This window comes from Schistosoma mansoni (genome assembly GCF_000237925.1).
Source record: "Schistosoma mansoni, WGS project CABG00000000 data, supercontig 0230, strain Puerto Rico, whole genome shotgun sequence".
In the NCBI taxonomy this organism is placed as follows: domain Eukaryota; kingdom Metazoa; phylum Platyhelminthes; class Trematoda; order Strigeidida; family Schistosomatidae; genus Schistosoma; species Schistosoma mansoni.
The window spans coordinates 118,191-140,180 of NW_017386096.1; the positions used below are offsets into that span (position 1 = coordinate 118,191).

A 21,990-nucleotide genomic window follows, 5' to 3' on the forward strand; every position below is an offset into this window, starting at 1 on the left:
GCACCGGCTCCGAAAGCACGGTGGAACCAGCACCAACCTGGACTCGCTTCCGAAACCGCCTTCTGGCGTGGCTTGGAAGATGCCCGCTTGGGGCGAGTCGTTACGGCTTTTCGAGATTGTGACCTGGGTCGGGGGACGTAGGGGGCTGGCACATTTGCGCGGTCTCGGAAACTGAGACGAGTATGGATACATCTGTCCCTATCCCCATGAGCCGGAGGTCGTCTAGCATCGAGATCAACGTTAGAACGGGAAAAACTAGCAACAAAATGGTCGCCTTTGGTGTTAACTCGTGCCAGAATCTTATCTGCTATGAGGGCCACCTTGTTGAGCGGGGTGTCCTCGAGCAGAGCCGTAAGGGTTGGCTGGATACTGACTGGTAAGGCTTCGAACCACAACTCTTTGACTATCTCAGAGTCAGCTGTCATGTTTCCTGCAAGGGATTGCAGGCGCGTGAGGTGGTGGCTCGGCTTAGCATCACCCATAGGGTGACGTGCTAAAAGTGTCCTCAATCTTTCCTCTCTTGATGGGAGGAAATGTCGAAGGATGGCATCCTTAAGACGGTCATAAACGTTTGGAACGTTGGGATTGAGGACAACCTCACGGACAGCGGTTAGGTGATCCCCGGGCAATGATTCCAAAGCGTAGGCGTACTTCTGCCTTTGATTGGTTATGCGGCGGATCTCAAATTGAGATTCCAGTGCCGCGAACCAGACTTCTGGATCATGGGGGATGAAAGGAACCGGTCGGAAACTGATAACCTGTATCTCGGAGTCTATCATATTTATGTTATTCTTATCGTTATCTACCATATTAAGTTGCCAAAATATTATATATTGAAAAAAATCAATACGAATATATGCAACAGATGTGGATAGATAAATAGACTCACCGGATTGATCTGGTTTGGAGAATTGGCCAAGTTTGACTTGTGCTCGATGGATTGGGTTACCAGCTGTATTGCGTGTTCCAACAACGGCTCACCAGTTGTAGTGAGTATTCCAAATACGGCTCACCAGTTGTAGTGGATGTCGAGTCGTGGACGGACTATGATCACCACTACTATTCGATTACGCGTACAAATATGACTTGGTTCCCTTGATAGCCCGTAAACCAGAAGGCTTTACTAGTCCAGATCAAGTATATTTATTGGCGATCTCGTGGTATCGAAATAATACCGAGACGTGCCAAAGAGTACAAGCGAACAAGCAGTGCGTGAGCAAGCTCGAACCAAACCAGGCGGTATATGGAACAAGAAGTGAAACGGATACAGTTAAACAAATACAGTAAAACAATCTCTGGTACAATTGGTTACAATAATAATAATTGTTTCTATTATTCCAATCGTGTTCTTATCGAGACTGGCCGGTCACTACAGTACTATGCATGTTGTAATCAAATTTTTCTCAAATTTCGTAGTACTACCTGAAGTTTTTGAATTGTTATTTGGTGCTTGCAATTTCTCTGATAATACTAAACCACTGGGTGAAATTGTAGGAGGATTAGTATTGTTTACAACAAGTAAGACACAACTACATTCTATCATCTCTTATTCGATCTGCGTGTCTAGTTTGATACTGATAACAAAGTCCAACCGTTTGTTTCATGTTTTTTTCAGAAGTGCATTCATTGAGCTAGGAAGCTATCCATACGTTTTCTGATATGCAACTTATGACCTCTGTCAACTAAGTAAAAGATTTACACGAATTTATGGATATGGGAAATTATGTGAACAAACAATTCACAAGTTGACGATAACCGTGCTTAATATTGACTACCATCACGTTTATTCACCCAATGAATTATCTAAATATAAATATAACAACTGTACTATCTTTAAATTTTTTCTAAAAGAGTACTACCAGAAAAGAACTTATAGCGTCTCATATATCGAGAGGGCTTGGCGAAAGTTCTCATTCTTTTGTACTATAAATCTTTCTAGTATTCATCCGAATATATTGTCTTAGTGAAGAAGCTTATATACATAAAGCAATGTTTTAACAAAAGTTCTAAACTGATGCAGTACTACAATTTTTCATAACAAAACGAGTTCTTATAGAAGTAAACACTTAGTTGTTTCTAATTTTTATAAACAGATACCCGCTAAGATGATCTTTATACCTCCCCATGAAACTATGAATAAGATGAAGACAAAAACTGGACAAAAGTTTATTGATGCATATTTATTACTGTTGAAGGAAGAATAAAATATGATGCAGAAAAACAAGTTGTATATATAGTTAAGTTAAAAGTACAACCTTAACGAACCTCTTATAGTAAACAGTTCTTGTCACGCCTTTACACCTTTTTGTATTCTGAGCCATGCTTTTTATCGAACAGAAGACTACACAAAGATGAACGTTAGAGAAACCGGGGTCTCACTTAGTTATTGATGATTACTAAGTAAGGATTAACTTTCCTCTTCACTAGCATAGCAAAGCGCTCACCATCTTCTTTAAAAACCTGCTACGTGTGCATATTTTGGATACGTTTAATCTATACAAACTGTTTGCCTCGCCTGGGGAATGGAATTATGTCATTATTCAACAACTAAAATAAAAACACCACAAACTTGAGTTGAAACCTAATGTCCTTCAGCAATTTACTTTCTACATGTATGTAGTGAGTATCAATAGTCTCAGAAAAGATAAAATTATTCGTTTCTGGCTTCCGAAACGCTTGTTAAGTATTATACGTCGAGACTCCTCGCTTACGTTGATTGAAATGTCTCTTGAACATGAAGCACTGGGTAATTGTTAAAAAACAGCTATTCATTTCAATAATACCTTACTAACTGAAGAAAGTACCATTAACATTTAAAACTTACCGGTTATTTAATATTTTGTCTTAATCCTTGCGTGAAAAAGAAATTCACGCAAGCTTTGCGTATGTAGAACTGTTAAATTATTCTTAATACGCTGTTTCTCTGGACCTTATCAACTTTTAAACAAAGAGAGGGAGGCTCAGTAAAGTAACTGATATCCCAGATCAAGTTACGAAGCTAGAACGATAAAGCGTCTGAGACCAGATTTATGTGCTCATAAAGAAACAGTCATGAATCTTTCTTCGTTCTGTTGATATTGCATCCATTTTATTGTATCATTTTGAAACTTCAACTCTCTCTCTCTCAGGTTTTCGTTACATCATTGCCATTTCTCTTGAATTCATAATTTCCATTCTAATTTACTTATTTCAACTCATATTATTCTTCATTTCCACCAATCTGTTTTCAGTCACTTCATTATGCAACCATCTTCAGTTTGTTGACTCTATGATTTCTAACCACTGGTTCGGTGTTCTGGAATTCTTTCTCTCACATTTTATTTATTTATCTGAAGCAAAGATATTTTATGATGTTATCTACCCTATTGGAATCTTTGTCACATCATGATACCCACATTCATCTCTAATCACCTTCGTATTCATAAGTATGTTAATTTGTGTGATAATTCGGGTTTGAAAATATTAAGTAGGTTGTGAGTAGCTGATAAGATCCTTGTGAAATAAAATCCAATCATATTATTTTGCACCAATCACTATTTTACTTCTTTAAAGATAACAAATGGATCTATGTGTACGGAGTATTTAATTTTTTCATGTATTAGTAGATATTGATGTGGGTTTGTTCTCTGAGATGGATGGTTTGGTCGTGGAACTTTCATCGTCCTTCTGAACGACATCATCAGCACAAACGTTAGGTAGAAGTGAAGTGTTTGAATTTCTCCACATGTGATTCACAGCTTGTCCTGTGAACCTCGATGTTGATTGGTTCTTATTGACCTTAAATCTGTCATTGTTTATTTCTTTGTTTTGGTTGCATCTCCTATTGGTTTGATTTTCGTTCCTATGTTTCTGCATAATTTTCTCGTTTGGTTGATAAATTGGATTGATTTCAATGTGCTTGTTTATTGCCGATTGACCTGAGTGCCAAGCTTCTAAAAATTCTCTGGTGTTTTTGGAATTGCCTCTGTCCAAAGTCTGCACATCTTCCCAGTCGAATGTATGTCCATAGTTATCCACGTGTATTGATATAAGTGAAGAAATGTCGTGGCGTTTGACTGCTAATTGATGTTCATGTAGGCGAAGATGCAGGGGGCGTCCGCTTTGTCCGATATAGGACAATAAGAACCAATCAGCATCGAGGTGCACAGGACAAACTGTGAATCACATGTGGAGAAATTCAAACACTTCACTTCTACCTAACGTTTGTGCTGATGATGTCGTTCAGAAGGACGATGAAAGCTCCACGACCAAACCATCCATCTCAGAGAACAAACCCACAACAAAATCACCCGCCTTAGCTACAAATCTTCTCCACCATTAGTAGATATATAACTGAAAAATGCAGTCAGTAATTTAAATAATCTGTATGTGACTGATTTATCCTGCTTTCATGACATAAAAATCATTATATGCATAAAGAAATACTTACAACTTAATCCAACATACATTCGAAACTAGACACAACTCATTTACCAGATATTTATAAAAGCACTTAACTTTGCATCTTAATTTAGTTATATGGGGACTGGTTTTACTAACCGGATGCCTAAACAGAAAATGACGTGGGATTAGAACTTGTCCATTTACTTGTTACCTGAAAACTAGAAACTAACTCATAAGCTATTCCTTTTGATTTGATAGATAGTTAGAAAGCTGATCAACATGCTGTTACATAAGTAATAAACGTAATCTAACTTCAAGTAAATACCTTACACTAATTAATATATTCCTACACTGATCCACGCATATAAGCATAACTCAAGATTAGACATGTCATAATACTTCAGGGACTTATAAAAGCTCCAAGACCAAACCACCCAGTTCAGAACAAAAAACTCCACCTAAATAAGTTATTACTTCACAAAAAATACCATTATTTTTGACAAGATTATGACATTGAAGTTTGATTGACAGTAAATCATACTTTATTATATCCACATTAAATTAATACAATCGTAACCAACATCTTGGCCCCCGAAATGCCCTGGGACGGTCGAGAGTGGGGAGAGTATGCTCTCCCTCTCCAAATGCTTTCACATGTCCACGCATATACAGCCTCTTCCATGGAAGTCCTGCTCACTGTCTTCTCATACCACGGGTGTCGTTTACAAAATCGAGAGGATGAAAAGCGAATGTCAGGCGCTTTAACCAGGTTGGTGGACACAGAAAGTTCACCTAGGGGAGTTGGAAAACCCTCATTCCAAACCAATGGTGTACATGGGCTCCAGTAACCTGAGGGAACAAATGGCGTATGAATCAATCGTTGGTCACCGGCTACCATGGGGCTGCATCTGATCACGATGCTCCACTGCCTTGTGGACCAGATCTTTAGGTCAAAGGCTCCGGGTGTGAACCCCTAAGAAAACCACTTGCTTCGGTTTGGGCACCCGGGTAGTATCACAGCCCTCACACAAATCGAATGAGATTTGTGTGGCGCATATGTATCTGGTGCTTGCTTGTACCAATATTTATGTGTTTAAATAAATAAATAAATAACCAACATCTTGGGTTGTTGCCTAGTAAGGTGAAAAACTTTTTTCGCTTCACATCATGATTAATGCTGCTAAGTGGTTTGAGTAATTTTAATGAACAATTTATTTTACTGTTGGACCAACCAGTGTACACGACCCACTCATTTATCAATCCTAATTTAAGGTTAATTTAAAGTAAATATTTTTAATGAATCATAATTCTCTGTAGTTACAGTACAATCTGCTATCTCCTAATATTCTTGTAGATCAGTAAGATATGAAGTAATAAGTTGAAATAATTCTATTTTGCGTCGATTCGTGTGCTGTCACCTTAAATCCATCCCTACTAGTGTGCCAGTCCACTCATTTATAACTAAAATGTACGTTACACTAAGAGTGCCTACAAGTATGTTTTATTAGAAGAGAAAAAAATAAGTTCACTCCACTAGGAACCGGTCATTGTCGGGTACATTTTGAATTATCCATTTAATACCCTTCTACAACGGTTGGGTGTCCTGCAAAAACATCCTATATGAAAAAATTATGAGGTGGATGCTTGAATGATACGGAAATAGGCAAAAAAACTACTTCTTAATTTGCAAATACTTTAATCCTCTCCCATACAATATTATTTAGTATTCGAAACAACTTCCCTATTGTGAATCCTTAATCAGTGTTTCATCTTCTCCATTTGGGAAAACCTCACATGGAGAATATATATTCCCCGATTGTTCGGGATTTACATCTCTTTAATTGAGAAATATGGATATATCATAATCCTATTCCATAAAACTATTTGTATTCTCCCCTTATAAGCTGATCGTTTTACCAACTATCAATGTGTACCTCTTGGATGACTTTAATCGTTACTCGATTTTCAAGCGAAATAATAAAATTTACATAATATCTGCAAAATTATGACTTAATAAAACAATTGGAAACGTCTGAAAAGTTTGGAAGATAACACCACCAGGCTCTTACGAGTGACTTACGTTTTTTTGTCTCTTTCAACTGATATTTCACTGTTTAAAAAAATTAGGTTCAAATCTACTAAAAATGTCTTGTTGTGAGAATAATCAGCATACCTAATGCCCCATCTATTCACTTAATTTAACCACTCACTGAAGTTTTAGATGTAGAACAGCATAAATCCACATGATTCAGAGATGCTACACTTTGTAAGAGCACATTATATACGGAAATTAAAGGAATGAAAGGAAAGTAAATGAGTCAAAATAATAAAACATTATTAGTGGTCACAAGACACTAGGTGTATAAAATATAATTTAAAAGGTAGAAACAAAATCGGTAGGTAGTTGTATGAAGTGACATTGAAATTCAAAATCTGTAGTCAGACAAGGAGTGAGTACTGTTATAAGCTGTAGGATACTTGTTATAACGCTAGGGTTTCTTGTTATAACAGTCCTTTCACTTTTTGATGTGGGTTTGTTCTCTCACATCAAAATCACCCACCTGAGCTACAAATCTCCACCATCTCCAAGTCCTTTCACTTTTTACACGTATGTGGGACGTTAATTTACCTTAGACGAATATATACACTAGATTTCCCACCCAGTGTCTATTCTACAGGACTTCAACACAACTCAGACCAAGAACACGAGATTAGCCTGACTATAAAGTCAATATATTTCCACACCAAAATCCGACACAAGGAACAGTCAATACATAATAAGGATATGGGAATATATATAACACATATAACACCTGTTATCCTATCTAATGTCTGACTCAGCAAAACAACCAATCATTGTCATTCTCGCCCACACATCAAGTACATATACACTAATGGGATTAATCTTCATCTATGTCATTCAAACTTCAAAAGCAATAAATTTGTACCTTTAAACACGTCAGTTAAACAGTCAACGATTTAGTGGACAGATTGGCATGTTTTGGTTTGGACATATCCGTATTCAAACTTACTTCAGTACTATCATTATATAACTTCATAAAATGAATTGGATTTGCTGTTTACTTTTCTTTCACCATTGTATACATTGCTCATACTTTACATCATAACATATTCTTATTTTTACCTACTTGAAAAATTGGTAGCCAGATTAAAATGAGACACTTAGAACACTATGACTAAGTAAAATGAAATACAACACATCACAATACTACATCACTTTAGCACACACCTAGTTTACAGCTCATACAACAGTCTCAACCTGTTGTTAGAGATACCAGATTACATAGCTCAGGATTTAGAGGAAGATAGAGAATTAATCCGACTGCGCCACTGTGATTTATTTTGCACTAAATCTCATTTCCTAACCTTGTTATTTTGCGATCTCATTCATTTCTTAACACTATATTCCCTATGGTTAAATTTAAATCATTGCTGATACTATCATTTCTTTTCACCTGTTGATTTTCTCTCCGGCACATACACTATGACGATGTGAGTTGTAGCAGTTAGGAACGATTAATCTTGGTGCCAGAACCTAATTTGGTGAAAACAGATTGATATATTTTATTTACACTCAACCATATTATCTTTATAAACCATGAAATTCTTTTCGTTAAGTAAATAACAGAACAAGTATATTACTTTTGAACTTATATATATGCTTTCGAAATATACATCAGGATATTTGTTCACTTAGAAAAAATTAACCCTCTGTACAATCAGCGGTTACATTACTGGTACTTGAAATAATGATATCATCTAATAATTCTCCAATATTCTCTTTACAATTAGGACAATAATTTATGAGAGTTGACTTTTGTATAGATAACCAGTAATCTTCACCAAGATTTGTCCTCCATTTCATCGTAACTGATGATAGAATATTTTTCCATAGATCAATTGAATATTTTTCAGATTCCTTGAACAAAAATTGGATTAAACATTGAGGGACACTGGAATTTTATACAATACAATACATAATTGATGACAAGCCACAAACTTATAGTCACAAGCATCACAACCAAAGATGGATGGTGGCTAGCTGTGGAGTCTAGGACGTACGCTTCGTCCCATTTGGGACTCGTCAGCTAGATGTACCTGCATCCGAGAGTTGATGTTCACTGGGATGCAGGTACATACAGATGACGAGTCCCAAATGGGACGAAGCGTGCGTCCTAGATTACACAGCTAGCCACCATCCATCTTTGCTTATGACGTTATGTAAACATTACCTAAGAAATAAAAGTACAGTAATATTCTTTTTCCCTTCAAAATACTTCCCATAACTGGTAATATATTTGTTTTATCCTCCTTTCTATTAGCCAAAATACATTAGAAAGTCCATAGCAGTCAGTAAAACACGGGCTTTCTTACCGTCCTATACTTTGCTACAACTACATAAACAAACGATTCTCGCAAATTAAACTCGTCAACAGATATTCGGGCAGTAAATCAGCGATTGAAAAACCCAAAAGATTAAAGATTTTTGATATTCTTATTAACACAAGAGGCTGACTGTCGTCTTCACTTTGGATCGTCATTGTATTCTGCATGGTCTTCATCTGAAAAGGACTTTTCTTTAGCGTATTTTTTCCGTGAACAGCCCTAAACATCTTAAAAATCTCCAGGGTTCTTTAAGTTTTACGAAAAACACAAGTAGCTCAGTTAACAAACTCATCGGATAAATAGTAGAACAACAGATGTGGTTTAATAAAACTATTGACCATTGCAGTAAATGATTAGAGAACTGTAGCAAATATGTATTTACGAAGATGCATAGAATAATTGGATGCTTATTCTTTATGTAGATCAACAATAGATTATTTGTGGAAATTCAAGTGGAAGCAATATACTAATCGACGAAATTCTCATACCTTAAGAAAGTGAAACAGTTAAAATACGCGTCATGAACGCCATTCCAATCTTTTACTGTGAAACACAGAAAGACGAAATTTGAACTGTAGTAAAATCAAAACTAACAAACCACCTCAGGAATCTTAGGTATACGGAGCGCTGGTTCAGCGGTTAAGACCTTAGGATTACAGTCACTTAGCCCCAGGTTCGAACTCCGCTTTATCCAATTCGGTCTGAGCAACTTGGTGGTACTATTAGCCCTCATATCTAAGGTACGGCTCATACCCAAGTACCTGGTGAATGCGTTAATTTATTGTATATTCTCAGGTATACACAGAGTACATAGGTCAATATTTGATAACAGTTGGCCTTCCGTAAGTCGGGGGCATGGTTATCTCCAAAAGTAATATGACGAGATAGCAAAATTGAATGTTGAAGACGCCTAAAAAATGCAGTAAACAATCAAGCCTAGTGCGTATATGCGCGCACATACAATAAGTCGTCGTGCTAAATTAGAAGTGAGAAATACGATGTAAGATCCAGTGAAACCCTCTACTACACCATTAAATGTTGTTGTGGAACAGTGGGTTAGGTGTCAAGAGGTTCAAGTTTTAAGCGTGATTCCGCTAGTTTAAACCTCATCGACACAGATGGGTTCGACCAACTGTGTAGTATTACTAACCTTAACATAATGGATGTGGCTCAAAACCAAGTAAATGAATCTATATCTAGTTGGTGAATTATTTATTACAAATATTGCTCTGTGGATTAGATTCCCCATCTGTTAACCACTATTTGAAGGCCGTATGACCGAATTGATGGGCCACCGCTTCACAAATCCGCGATACCGTTTACAAGATTTTGAATTAAGCATAATATTATTATTTGGGTATTGCAGAAAAATATGCCAAATTAATTGTACAAGCTTACTGTGCATTAATGGCAATTTTTTCAACTAACCCTATGGATTCGCATTGTGGTTCACAAAACGCCAAGAAACAGGACATAACAGAAGAGTGTCACATCGACTGAAGATTTGGTATTTTAAATAAGATCTCTTGATCAACTACTTAACCAACCGAAGATAAACTTAATATTGTGTTGTATCAACAAGGAATTTATAAAACAGTATCAATCAAAAAGCAGAGTAAGAGATGTCAATAAACTTACCTCCTCAAGATATTTGACAGTATTCCACAGTGTTTTGGAAACAAACTTTGATTCTGTTAATTCCATCAGATCAAAATTTATAAGATAATCATACGATTTCCAGGCCCATTCAGATGAACGAGTTTGGTGCTTTGAATGTGGACTTGTGTAGTTATTACGATACTCACAGACAATGAAGATAATAAAGGTTGAAAGGGAAAGTCCACGAAAGGAAGCATCGTTTAGAAAACTACCGATACCAAGTCCCGACATGAGACTATCAACAAATACAGAGAATAATAGTTTACAATCACTTGTCCACAATAATATATATGTTTCACGACTAAGAATTTTTAAAATTGCAACAGCTACATCCAGTAATCCTTCATTATTAAACAAACCAAACAACATGGTAGATTGTTTTAGTATCTGATCATTTACCTTGTCCAGTAGTTTGAAGAGACAAACCCAAAATGTTCTATACACATCTAAACAATTATATTTAGAAGATAATTCTTGGATAAGGTGAATAAAATGAAATGAGAACGTAGAAAAAATTCTTGGATTATCTGTAGTTAAAAGTGAATCAAAAAGTTTAAAGATCAGTTTATCGATTGCTGAATTTTTCGATCCCCAGTAGAGACGACAAACCTCTTCGAAAAAGTCGAACGAGGCGTATATACTAGAAGTCATGGGATTGGAAACAGAATCGTTACAATGAGATACTAAGTAGTCTACTACATCAGTTACATCCGATAATGAAATTATTGAAGATGGTGAACAGTGGACTAAGATTCTTGACAAGACCCACAACCTTGCATGGTACTTGTTTACTTCATTTTCCTTAACGGAATTAGAGTTTTTCGTAACGACAGACAGAATTTTCTTTAATAAGTCATTTCCAGATTCCATATGGAGGGAAGCATTTGTATGCAGATAAACTGGGTTTGTAATACGAAAAACATTATCAGTTTCATCGTTTTCTAAATATTTATACAAAGAAAAAGACCATTCATCTGTGACAAATTTCCACATCTCGTGACACAGTTCTTTATTGCATTTTAAACAAAAATTGATTATCGAGGCACACAGCTCAGGTAAGTTACGTAAAGGCTTCAAAAATGAAACCCAATCACTGTTGGTTGATGGTGAGCTCACAATACGAGTGAAAACCAAAAAGAGCAACTTAGCTTGTAGCTCTGAGGGAAATGAATCAAAAGTAGTCACGCTGAATTGAAATTTATCCGGTATTTGCAAAGTATCAAATTCTACATTAAACTTCTGAATCAATTCTGCAATGAGAAACAAGACTTCAGTACCAAAAGCTGACAGTTGAACACATTCATTGAAAGGCTCTTGGCTAGCATCAAGCTTGTTATTTACAAGAAGATGAAGAAAAATAAATGCACATATGATAACGGTATTCTTGAAAACGTGGACATTTGTTTCCTTAGAGAGACCTTGAAGGAGCTTAAGGACTTTCGAAGAATTGATCCAAGATACATAGCTAACGTCTGTAATAGAACGAAGACTTTTTAAACAATGAGCTAAGGCCTCAATGAGTGTAATATCGACATTTTTGTTGGATATATCGAGAGCATATGACACGACCTGATGGAGGCCGAAATCCCCATTTCCGAAAATATAACCATAGCGAAAAGAAAGAGACACGGCAGCTTTCAGAATGATATGCAATTCAGTAGTGTAATCACAATCAATGTCCCATCGAGAAGCGTGTTTCGACATAAGATGCCATTCACTGATTGGCAACGTGGACCAAAAATCAGTGTGAAATTCATGCTGGCATACTACTGACAAGCACAGCCTATTTATTAAGGTGTCATCAAGCTTTCCTGGGAATTTCGCATCAAAAATAGTAGCGATGCTGTAACCCGGTATTTTCATAAATTTGCGTGTTTCAAGGTTGACATCTCCGACGTCCAATATCTTTGTCACGAGCTTGTATCAACCAATCGATTTCTTTGCTTCAGCTCCTTGTTTTTCGGTACGGCTCCACGTATTTGATAATGTCGAATACGTCGTAGTCTGGCCACTTGACCACATTAAATCCAGTCAGTTAGGTAGCTATTTGTGGATTTCTATGTGTTGTTGTGTGAGTATGTTTGGTTTAGGAAAGTAGGGTTTCTAGGTGCTAGTAATTATCATCTTGTCAGACAGGAGGTCCGTTGACAATAACTCTCAATGAGAAAAGCGAGAGTGTACCTCTTATTCTCCTGTGGCTTACGTTTTAGACCTAACACTTACTAGGCTGCCCATCTCCATACTCGGTTCAAGAGATTTACATGTGTTTCCAGGGGTTTAACGACACTGTGAACTTAATCGGTAAGCCGAGCGTACATTTTAAACAGTGTTAGGAACGGCTATAGGGTGCTTGTATCAAGTTGACTTTTCATAAAGTGGAGAGTTGTGTTTGTCTTGACTGTGTCACCATGTAAGTTGGTCTGATGTCTAAGCTCTCTGTGGACACATGTCCAAAACCCCAGCTTGAAGCAACAGTCAGCAGAGGGTTTCGATGTAGAGTGTAAGTGCTTTTTTCCGAGTGAGACAGAATGTTCACGATATGACATTTCGACCAGTTACATTCCAACAGATTGTCTACTGTCCATTCATTTATTGCTGTACTCCTTTTTCGAAGGTCTAGTGAGTCCGTTTTGATTTTTGTGGACCTCCAGATCTTTCCGTTGTCTGCATAGATCAGTGAAGCCGAGTAGATTGGACCTGAGACCGTTTCTCGTGAAACTACTGACTTTAAGGCCTTTCAACTGGCGTGCATTCTATTTAACTTGGTACGAGACATCCTGTTATTTAAGTAGTTTCGGAGCCCCAATAGAAATGGGTCAGTAAAACATATCTTTGCAACCTTCAGCCTGGGAAGTATGTGAGGTACTATGCCAAAGGTTTTTGAGAAATGGAGGCATATTACATGAATTTATATAATATGGTCACTTCAGGTCGGCCAGCTGTCCTATATTATCAGGAGATAAGACACACAGTAACTCCCTTATGCAAACCCATGTTGTACTTCTTGTAGGATCTGATTTTCACCCATATATTCCGAACTTTGTTCGATTATCAGTCCTTCCATTGCACTCGTTGTTATTGAGAGTAATGTGACTGGCCTGTAAAGGGCTTGATATATTCTCTATCATCCCTTGAACACTGAGTGAGTGCTCTGTTTCTTTTCTGTTTTGGTTTTGTGAGACCATCGTGACTAATAATTAATATAGATAACCTGTTATCATTATCGACTGAGCTAGCGAATTCTCAGTACTAATCAACATAGTATGATGATACACTTGAGCATTAGTCGGAGGACTAAGAGAATAATAGGTTAACACATGTAAAATATCGACCAACAGTCGGACTAAGGATTATTAACAGGCTGTGTTTCTTTTATCGTTCTTACAAACGTAGAATTATTGTCTACTGCTCTAATAATGTACCTAATCCCAAAATTGTAGATTTGTCATAATGTCACTACCTAGTCTATAAGATCTTTCCCAGAAGTGGCATAATTGTCTACGCTGACTCATCGTATAGTGACAATTAACAATATTGTTTGTGTCTCTGAAGAACACTTTTAGGCTGGACGTAGAACAATTTGGTTAATATAGATAAAAGAGATAAGTTACACAAGAATGACCACGCCCGCAAGACTGAGCCATGTCATTCGATTCAATTAGATTGAATGTTCCCGCGTTCTACATAATCAACCTTCTCTTCGTGTTATCTGCTGAATATAAATCTCTTCGGTAATTATATGTTCGGCGTCAAAGGTCGTGTGGTTACGGTGTAATGCGACTACAAGTTCTTAAGTAGATCGAGTAGCAGTGTACTAATGGCTTCCGCTCATATTTTTAGGATTATATGTCAGTTGTTGTCGTATCCTGGTGACTTTCCCAGACGCAGGAACTTTACTTTTCTCAGTACTAACGCGGAAGTTAGTTTGATATTCCGTAGATTGTTGGAACTAGAGTTGAGAGACATTTACGTTAGTGGTTTCCTGATTTAGTTGGTCCGTGAAGTTGGCATGAAATACTTCTGGCATCTCTAAGTCGATAGGATGTCAATTTGACCGTTTAGGAGCACAAACATCTTTGTTTTCAAATTTTCTTTTACTCGTGATACTGTAGAGATAATTGGGGATAGCTGGTGTTTTGGCTTTTAGTTTGACTCGGAAAGGTCTCCTATTTCTTCGAACTTTGGTGTTGCATCTGTTTCTCAATCCAAAATAAAAGCCGCGGCCAGGATCCTTTACGGAGACCTGCAGGTTGGACTAGGCCCTCCGTATGGATTGAAGAGAGAGTTCTGTGCCTCGCTTAACCCAGGACCTTCGCTTGACGAGTATGTACTTACCCTGAGATACACTGCGTAAGACGGCATTCCGAATGATATCCCTCACTATCTCCCATATGCCATTCATTGTCAGTCATTACCACTCCAGTGAACACGTGGATAATTAAAAATGCCAATCATTGTCGTTCAGTCTGTGCTAGTATAGCCAAAATAGAGAAGCACCCCATCTATGGTCACGTTAAACACGACTGTACAATGGTCTCCAGTTCCAACTGGTGATTAGATGTGAACATCTTCAACTAGAAACTGGTCATTTGTGAGAAAAAAACTAACTTTCAAGGTTTTCCGTCCTCACCTTATCGTGTGGCACCACCCACATTTTCAGCAAGTTGTTTGGAAACCCGGAGACATTCTTTTGTTCAGGAATGCCAGGTAATAAAGCAAACCATCAAGTGCTTCCATAGCAATGCGAGTGGACTAAAGTGACAACTAGGAGAGATCCGAAACATGTGCCTTCAGTTAGATATGATGGACCATAATCTTAACTTAGATTTGGCTGTCTCCCGTAATCGCGGATGATGAAGTTATCACGCAATGCATGATACAGTTACAATACGATAAAGTACACAAAACATGAAGCGAGGTGTTGATATAAATTGAAAGCCACTTCGAATCCGTAGCGCCATACAGTGACAATGCGACAGAGGAGCCAGCCACTGCAAAAATTACATTCGACTCCCAAGTCCTTTCTTCAACGAGCTTAGAGGATGCGATACAATAGTCGTTATTGTGTCGTTTTCGCCCAGTAATAGCAGGCAACACCATTAGTCTGGAACACCTTCCTCTCGTATATCTTTTTCGCTTGCTGGTCTTACTATATGCAGAGACCTGGGAAGAAATGTGATGCTTATTATTTAGGGATTGCGTCTCTGTGTTCGAGTGGACCATGTTGTGTTCACTACTCTGAGACTCTTTTTCTGTCTTCGACTTGAGATTTCTCGCAATCCTGTTACTAGAAACAGGCATTTTTGACTTATCAGTAACTCACGACTTGAGGCGTCTACTAATCGTCTTTGCAGCTATAGTGTAAGCACTGGTGGTAACGCTGCTACTAGGCATCTTCCTCAGTGGACAAAGAAGTATATTGGCAGATAATCAAAAGAGGACGTACACCTGATATGAGTTTAGGAACAGAAAAATAATCGAGATTTGTGAATATACGTCACACATGAACAGAATTTGAAAAACAGTTAAAATTGCAGAGTTACTGCTGGTCGTCCTATCGAACAACTTCTCATGGACCCAGTAACTTATCCACAACTTTTGTGTTTGCGAGAAAATGATTGTATTTTGTTACTGAAGCAGCTAGGAAGAGAGTAGCTGATTAAGATATCTAGATCTACCGCACAGTTATTAAATCGTTGCTTAATTATGGTCAGATTTCTTGTCACGGTTGTCTGTCAGCGGGGCGAAGAAGCAGTTTATATCCCTAGAAGCGTTTAAATATTCCAGTGTGGTCGCAGAGAACTGGACGGTTCCAATTATTGATGGGATATAAACGGTGTTATGTCTGACTTGAAGAGCGCTTGTTCATTCAGCCAGGGTTTGTTATGTTTCTTTTTTTGCATTCTGATCTGGCAATTTTATTAGTTTGTTACATCGTTTGGTACTTCATTGTGCAGAGCTTTTGCTAGTCATGCAGAATTCTTATTATTAGTATGTGATTATTATCAATTCGGTAACTGTTTTCAGGGTTTTCACTTTAAGGTAGATTTCTCATGTTTTTAAAAATGAAATTTTGCACCGTTTTTTCACATTACACTTTACATTGATGTAAAACGTTTCCAGCGTCAATCATAGCTTGTTTCCTGATGTCTTATGGCTGAGTTTAAATTTTGAATCACAGTCACTTGGTACACTTGACACAAATAACAAGAGAACCTATTTCCGTTTTAGGCACCGAAATTTTATTCTCAGATTACTAGTTACCAATCCAAATATATTGTTTTAACAATAATAATAATAATAATAGATCTTATGACAGTTCTAAGTTTTTAGGTTTTCCAGGCAGGCTTTACGAAACGCCAGTTCAAGGCATTATGAAACAGAAAATGCCTGGAGTCAAAATTGTAAGTAAATGAGTGGTAAGTTAGAACAAATAAAATTCATTCAGTACTAACTGAAAATAGTGATGTTCAAGGTAATAATTGCTAGTCATTAAAGCACTTTAATTTCCTCTCGTGATACTTGCCGTAACCGATTTGTATGGTAGTTCTACAACTAGAGTCAGCTTTCTTTCCGGAATGACGCCTAGCAATACGTAAAATGGCTAACCCGTTATTCAAAATTTTCCATTTTGTGCCATTAACTTTGCAGTTTACTAATACGCCGATCTTCTGATTGTGTTCGTGCATGAGATGTACGGTTTGGGGAGTGATCAGAAAACTATCTACTTGTATCAGGTCTATCAATTTGCCAACTTTTGTTTTATTCGATATATTAAGGTTTCAGGGCAAGCATTAAACGATATGTTTGTTGTAGGCAGAGACAAGATTAAATTGAAGGGCACCAGTAGATAACTGGGCGTTAAAAGTGGTGGGGAGTGTCAGACAACTTGACAGTATGTAATAATTAGATGGTAAACCATTGTACTTTGATTAAATACATCAAAACTGTCAGGGCAAAGAGATTTCATTCGCAGCATTTGCATGGTGCGCTGTTGATTACAGTGTAAAATTATCATGTGCAATAAGAAATCTGTACAATCATGGTCTACTCAGGCAACAATACTACCATAATAATAGGCCTAACCTTGAAATTGTTAGTATATCATGATGTAACTGTCTAGTCTATAAGATCTTACGTGAATGTCACATCATTATCTATACCGATTCTCCCTATCATGATGATCAGCAATATGACGTCTAGCACTTCTGAGGAGCACATTTGGGCTTAGGAGAGAGTAATGTTATCGATGTAATAAGCGGGGGTTATGTAACCGCGTCCGGATGACCAAGCCATGCCACTCTGACTGACTGTTGCCGCGTTCACCCTTGCTGACCTTCTCTCTGCGTTAAATGCTGAATATGAGTTTTCTCCGCTTTCTTATGTTCACCTTAGAGGATTGTGTGATTAGAAATAATAACACCACAAATCTACATTTCTTTCTAGTGTTTCGGGTTAGTTAAATATAATTTGATGCATTTTTCGTTTACAACCATCTGATTGTTAATTTATTCAGAACAGAAACATTCTATCTCGTCCTAATATATTTCGTTCAGTAATTCAGGCAGTGGCAATTTTAATTATTTTGGGGGGAAAGCTTCCATAGCTTGTCACCGATGGATTATTTTATTTGAAGTGCAGGTTGTATAAGAATATGTGGACGACATACAGCTTTGTCACTTCATAAAATATTTTGAAGGTACATCTAAACCTACCGTATGGGCAACTTGTTGCCAGGTGAATAAAATTAACACACACCTTCTTCAAACAGGTGTCATGTAGTGTAATTATGCAAGTAAGGTAACTGTGGAGAATAATATGGATGTAAATTACATGGAAACTTTGCTTGGTATAGCTCTTCAACATCCCTTTCGTGTCCATTGAACGAACTAAATTCTCTATACAACACATTGTGGTCACGTTAAAACGTGCTCTATATCTGTGATGTAACTTCACACATCTGATGTTTGCATTGTGAAAGAAATTTCAAAGCCTTTCGCTTCAAGCCAGCATCAGTGATATACCATTGTAAAAGTGGTCAAATGAAACCACACTTTTAAATACTTTTGTCATTATCCATGATCCTAATGATAATATTCAGTTTGTATAGTCCTTGTCACTGATTCTAAAACGTTATTTTAATCGACTTTGTCGAAGTGTACAAACCAAGGTGATTACTGTTCAGTAATATAATTACTACTAAAGGAACTGGTGAGACTTTGATTTAGGGACGACCTTTGAGTTACACTTGAGTGGCCTTAATGTCTATCTATTTGCAAGGCCTAAATGAGGGTTTTAAACAAGTAGGAGAAGTTAAGATTACGATTTACAATTGATGGTTAGTGTGAGGAATTAGATTCAGAGTTTTTATCACAAACATACATCAGCAATGGCGCCGAAACACTATTTAGTCGAGTGGATGAATGAATTCCGGGCCAGAATTCAAGACCTGTTATCGTAAATCTGATTGGTTCGTTCATAAATTATAGTCTCTTCACTGAACGTATTGTCCTGTGGTGGACCAAAAAATATATTAACCGAAAATAGCGACAAAGTTATTACGTCCAAAAGTTTATGTAACAGTAAACAACCTATAAGTTATTAACACAAATAAAAGTTCAGGGACGTTACTTAAACTGGCTGGCTATTGCGTGTTCCGTTGCGCTTGGTCCCAAAAATCCACAATTATAGACAATTATTAATTCCAATGAGATAGATATGGCTCCAGTAAGTTAGCCAAAAGTAGAACGTAATGGGAATGTCACAATAGTCTATAAATACAGATGATAGTCAATTAATAGTTCGGTTAACATATCCACAGGCACAACAGAACGAGGTATGTGTGTATGAGAGTGTATTTATTTATGAGCAGTTACAATGTCATGCTATGTTGAATTTGAAAGCGACAGGAAGTCATTTAGTAAGTGTTCAAGGACATACACTTAAACAACAAGTACAATTGTTTAGTGATGAATGTACAGAGTGTAAAAATAAACAAAATAGATGCAAAATTATCAAAATTGTATACAAAATAGGTCTAATAGTCCTATCTGCATAGTCTTCTATTAGCCGTCGTTAACAAACCAAGTTGCTGATAACTTTGGTTTACAAGCATGGCAATTGGTCCTCATGATGATTATCTGGCGTATTTCTTTGTTACGGTATCAGTATATATCACTTGTCGCAGAAGATTTACTCCTCCTTTGTGGAATATCCTCGAGATATTATTATTTTCGGACTACTTGAAAATCCAGTGAATCTATTATTCAAGTTAGTACCAGCTCACAGTTCTGCCGTTTATTAACAAGTGAAGAAAAAATCTGTCCATCGGGGGAGAATGCAGTCATTATATTCACCATTTTGTGGATTGATAAGTAATCATAGCGATTATATGAGACTATTTGTGCATTTAACGTGATATTCACACCCATTTCCAGACACAATCAAGATGGGGGTTGGGATAAAAGAAGATAATCAATCACCAAAACTCTATTTATCACGAGCTACTTAGATCTGATGACGCGTTACGAAAGGAGCTTGATGTGTGAACCATAATTCAAAAAGTGTTACTCCCTTCTAATCAGCTTTATACATATTTGTAGTGAACAGCAATTATATTTAGTTTGCTTATTTTATTAGTGTCGATTTTGGCTCTATTTGCCCGTTTCATCACTTTGCTTATGAACTCTAGTTAACTTGAAGCCGAGAGGTTCCTTATGAATTTCATTTATATAATTTGTTGAAAAAAAGATATCTTGACAGGTTAGCTATGATGCACAAACAATTCATACTTCATTCTATAATTTCTTGGTCAGGTGTCAGACCCAGATAAGAAACGGCGTTAATATCTATCCAAATGTTAGAACTTCAGTCCAGCTTTTTAGTGTTCTATAGTTCACAAGGCTATTATAAACAATAAATTCTACACAAGAACGTAAATGACTCTCAAGTCGGAGTAGAAGGTACCCAGGAGTGGTACTGTTTGAAAGGATGAAATTAGAAATGAAAACAGTGCAATCTGAATTGTCTATTTTTCTATTTGGTACACTGTATAAAACTCAAATATTACAATGATAAAAATACTCTCATCAGTCAAGCAACAATATTCTACCCCATAAAGAATGGTAGATTGATTCAGTTTGCTACTAATACTAATAATCAATTGTAAAACGACGATTATATAGAAAAACAATTACTTGCCAGCGAATATTAGAAAAGGTTCCCTAGATTAAGCAGAAAACGTGCTTTGAAATCAACCTTACGAAGCATAGAAAATCAGTTCACAAACTATCAACCAAAGTATGGCAGTCCAACATAGCGGGCGCCTTAAAAATAATGTTAAGCAATACTAAGACAGGACGGTTATGAAAAGATTAAGAAACAATAAAGAGATAGTGTGCTCATGAATAAGAATCAACATACAAAATAAAAACAACAATAAAAGATACAGTACATACTACAGAAACCGAAAGGGCTAGTAATAAGAAATGACAGACATAGGAGGGTTTTATCCATACTTGCACATGAGCATACAAAAACGAATCTTACACTTCGAATCTTGAGTGTGTTGAATATTTGTCTTCCACTCTTCCGAAATCTCGAAATTTTGATATAACAGCGAGATTTTAAGGAATTCTAAAAACCGGACAAGACCAATGGTGTTGAAGAAATTGTGCTAATATTGTATAATCATGATTAGGGAACCTTCATTTACCTAATGTTTTTCCATTTTAAATCTCCTTACAATAACGTGCTGTACTTATAAATGTGGACAGTCCTAATGTTTCTTCCCTATGGAGGAAGGAATGTGATGTAATGAGTATAAAAAGGAGCTGCACGAGATATATACTGGTTTGAATATTATCGCATGCAAGAAATGATGGAAGCCTAACTTTCATTGACTTTGTATCACTTGCTGTTCCAGTCAGACGTCACAGATCGAGGAGTCGACTGGACTTTTGGCGTCGGACAACAAGAGATTTCATGGTGGCTGTACTGGTAACTTTTGAACTGACAATGGAGAATGTGCTCATGTGGACAGTACTGTTACGAGATAAGTCAAACACGCGACTGCGAAACATGGCAAAAAACTTTTTCGAAGCAAACGAAGAGTCAAATACCGATTGACGTTGATGGTCATGATTCTAAAGGATTAACTGAAAATCCGGATAAGACCATCACCGTTCCTAGTAGTCGCGATTTGGTTGTTCCCAGTAATGAAAAATAAATGATAGTGAGGAAACAAAGAAGAGAAAGGCTAGACCTTCATATGAAGGGATTGTGAATATAGTCCATAATAAATAGAGAGACTAAATCAGAAAGATGGTGGAATCCCACTATAAGACCCATTTTGAAGATTTAGTGTGTGAAAATCCCTCCATGCATACATTTGCAATTTGTTCTTAATGGTTTCCTTAGTTGTACATTATTGGTAATCTTTTTAATGCCATTTGAGGTTGTAATGTTTCATTTCATAACAGTTTTAGCATTTTCACTTTCACTGAGTTTCTATGTTTCTGAACTGTATCTGTTGTTTTGTTT

At 36.9% G+C, this 21,990-nt stretch overlaps 3 protein-coding genes across 3 annotated transcripts in view; all 3 read right to left on the reverse strand.

Moving 5' to 3' along the window:
* Nucleotides 1–8,508, reverse strand: part of Smp_098240 (hypothetical protein) — a gene marked incomplete at both ends in the record, with an annotated part of 15,678 nt that extends 7,170 nt beyond the window's left edge. The window contains one exon of the mRNA XM_018791454.1: nt 8,463–8,508. Within this exon, the coding sequence (XP_018647325.1) occupies nt 8,463–8,508 (46 nt within the window). The remainder of the gene's footprint in view (nt 1–8,462) is intronic.
* Nucleotides 8,509–10,389: 1,881 nt separating this feature from the next.
* Nucleotides 10,390–12,312, reverse strand: Smp_176150 (hypothetical protein; the record flags this gene model as incomplete). Its single annotated transcript, XM_018791476.1, has 1 exon — nt 10,390–12,312. The coding sequence occupies one exon, from the start codon at nt 12,310–12,312 to the stop codon at nt 10,390–10,392; it is 1,923 nt and encodes a 640-aa protein (XP_018647327.1).
* A 722-nt stretch (nt 12,313–13,034) lies between these two features.
* Smp_176140 (hypothetical protein) lies at nt 13,035–13,513 on the reverse strand (the record flags this gene model as incomplete). Its single annotated transcript, XM_018791488.1, has 2 exons — nt 13,035–13,113; nt 13,440–13,513. 2 exons carry the CDS (start codon nt 13,511–13,513, stop codon nt 13,035–13,037), a joined length of 153 nt encoding a protein of 50 aa, XP_018647328.1.
* Nucleotides 13,514–21,990: the final 8,477 nt, after the last annotated feature.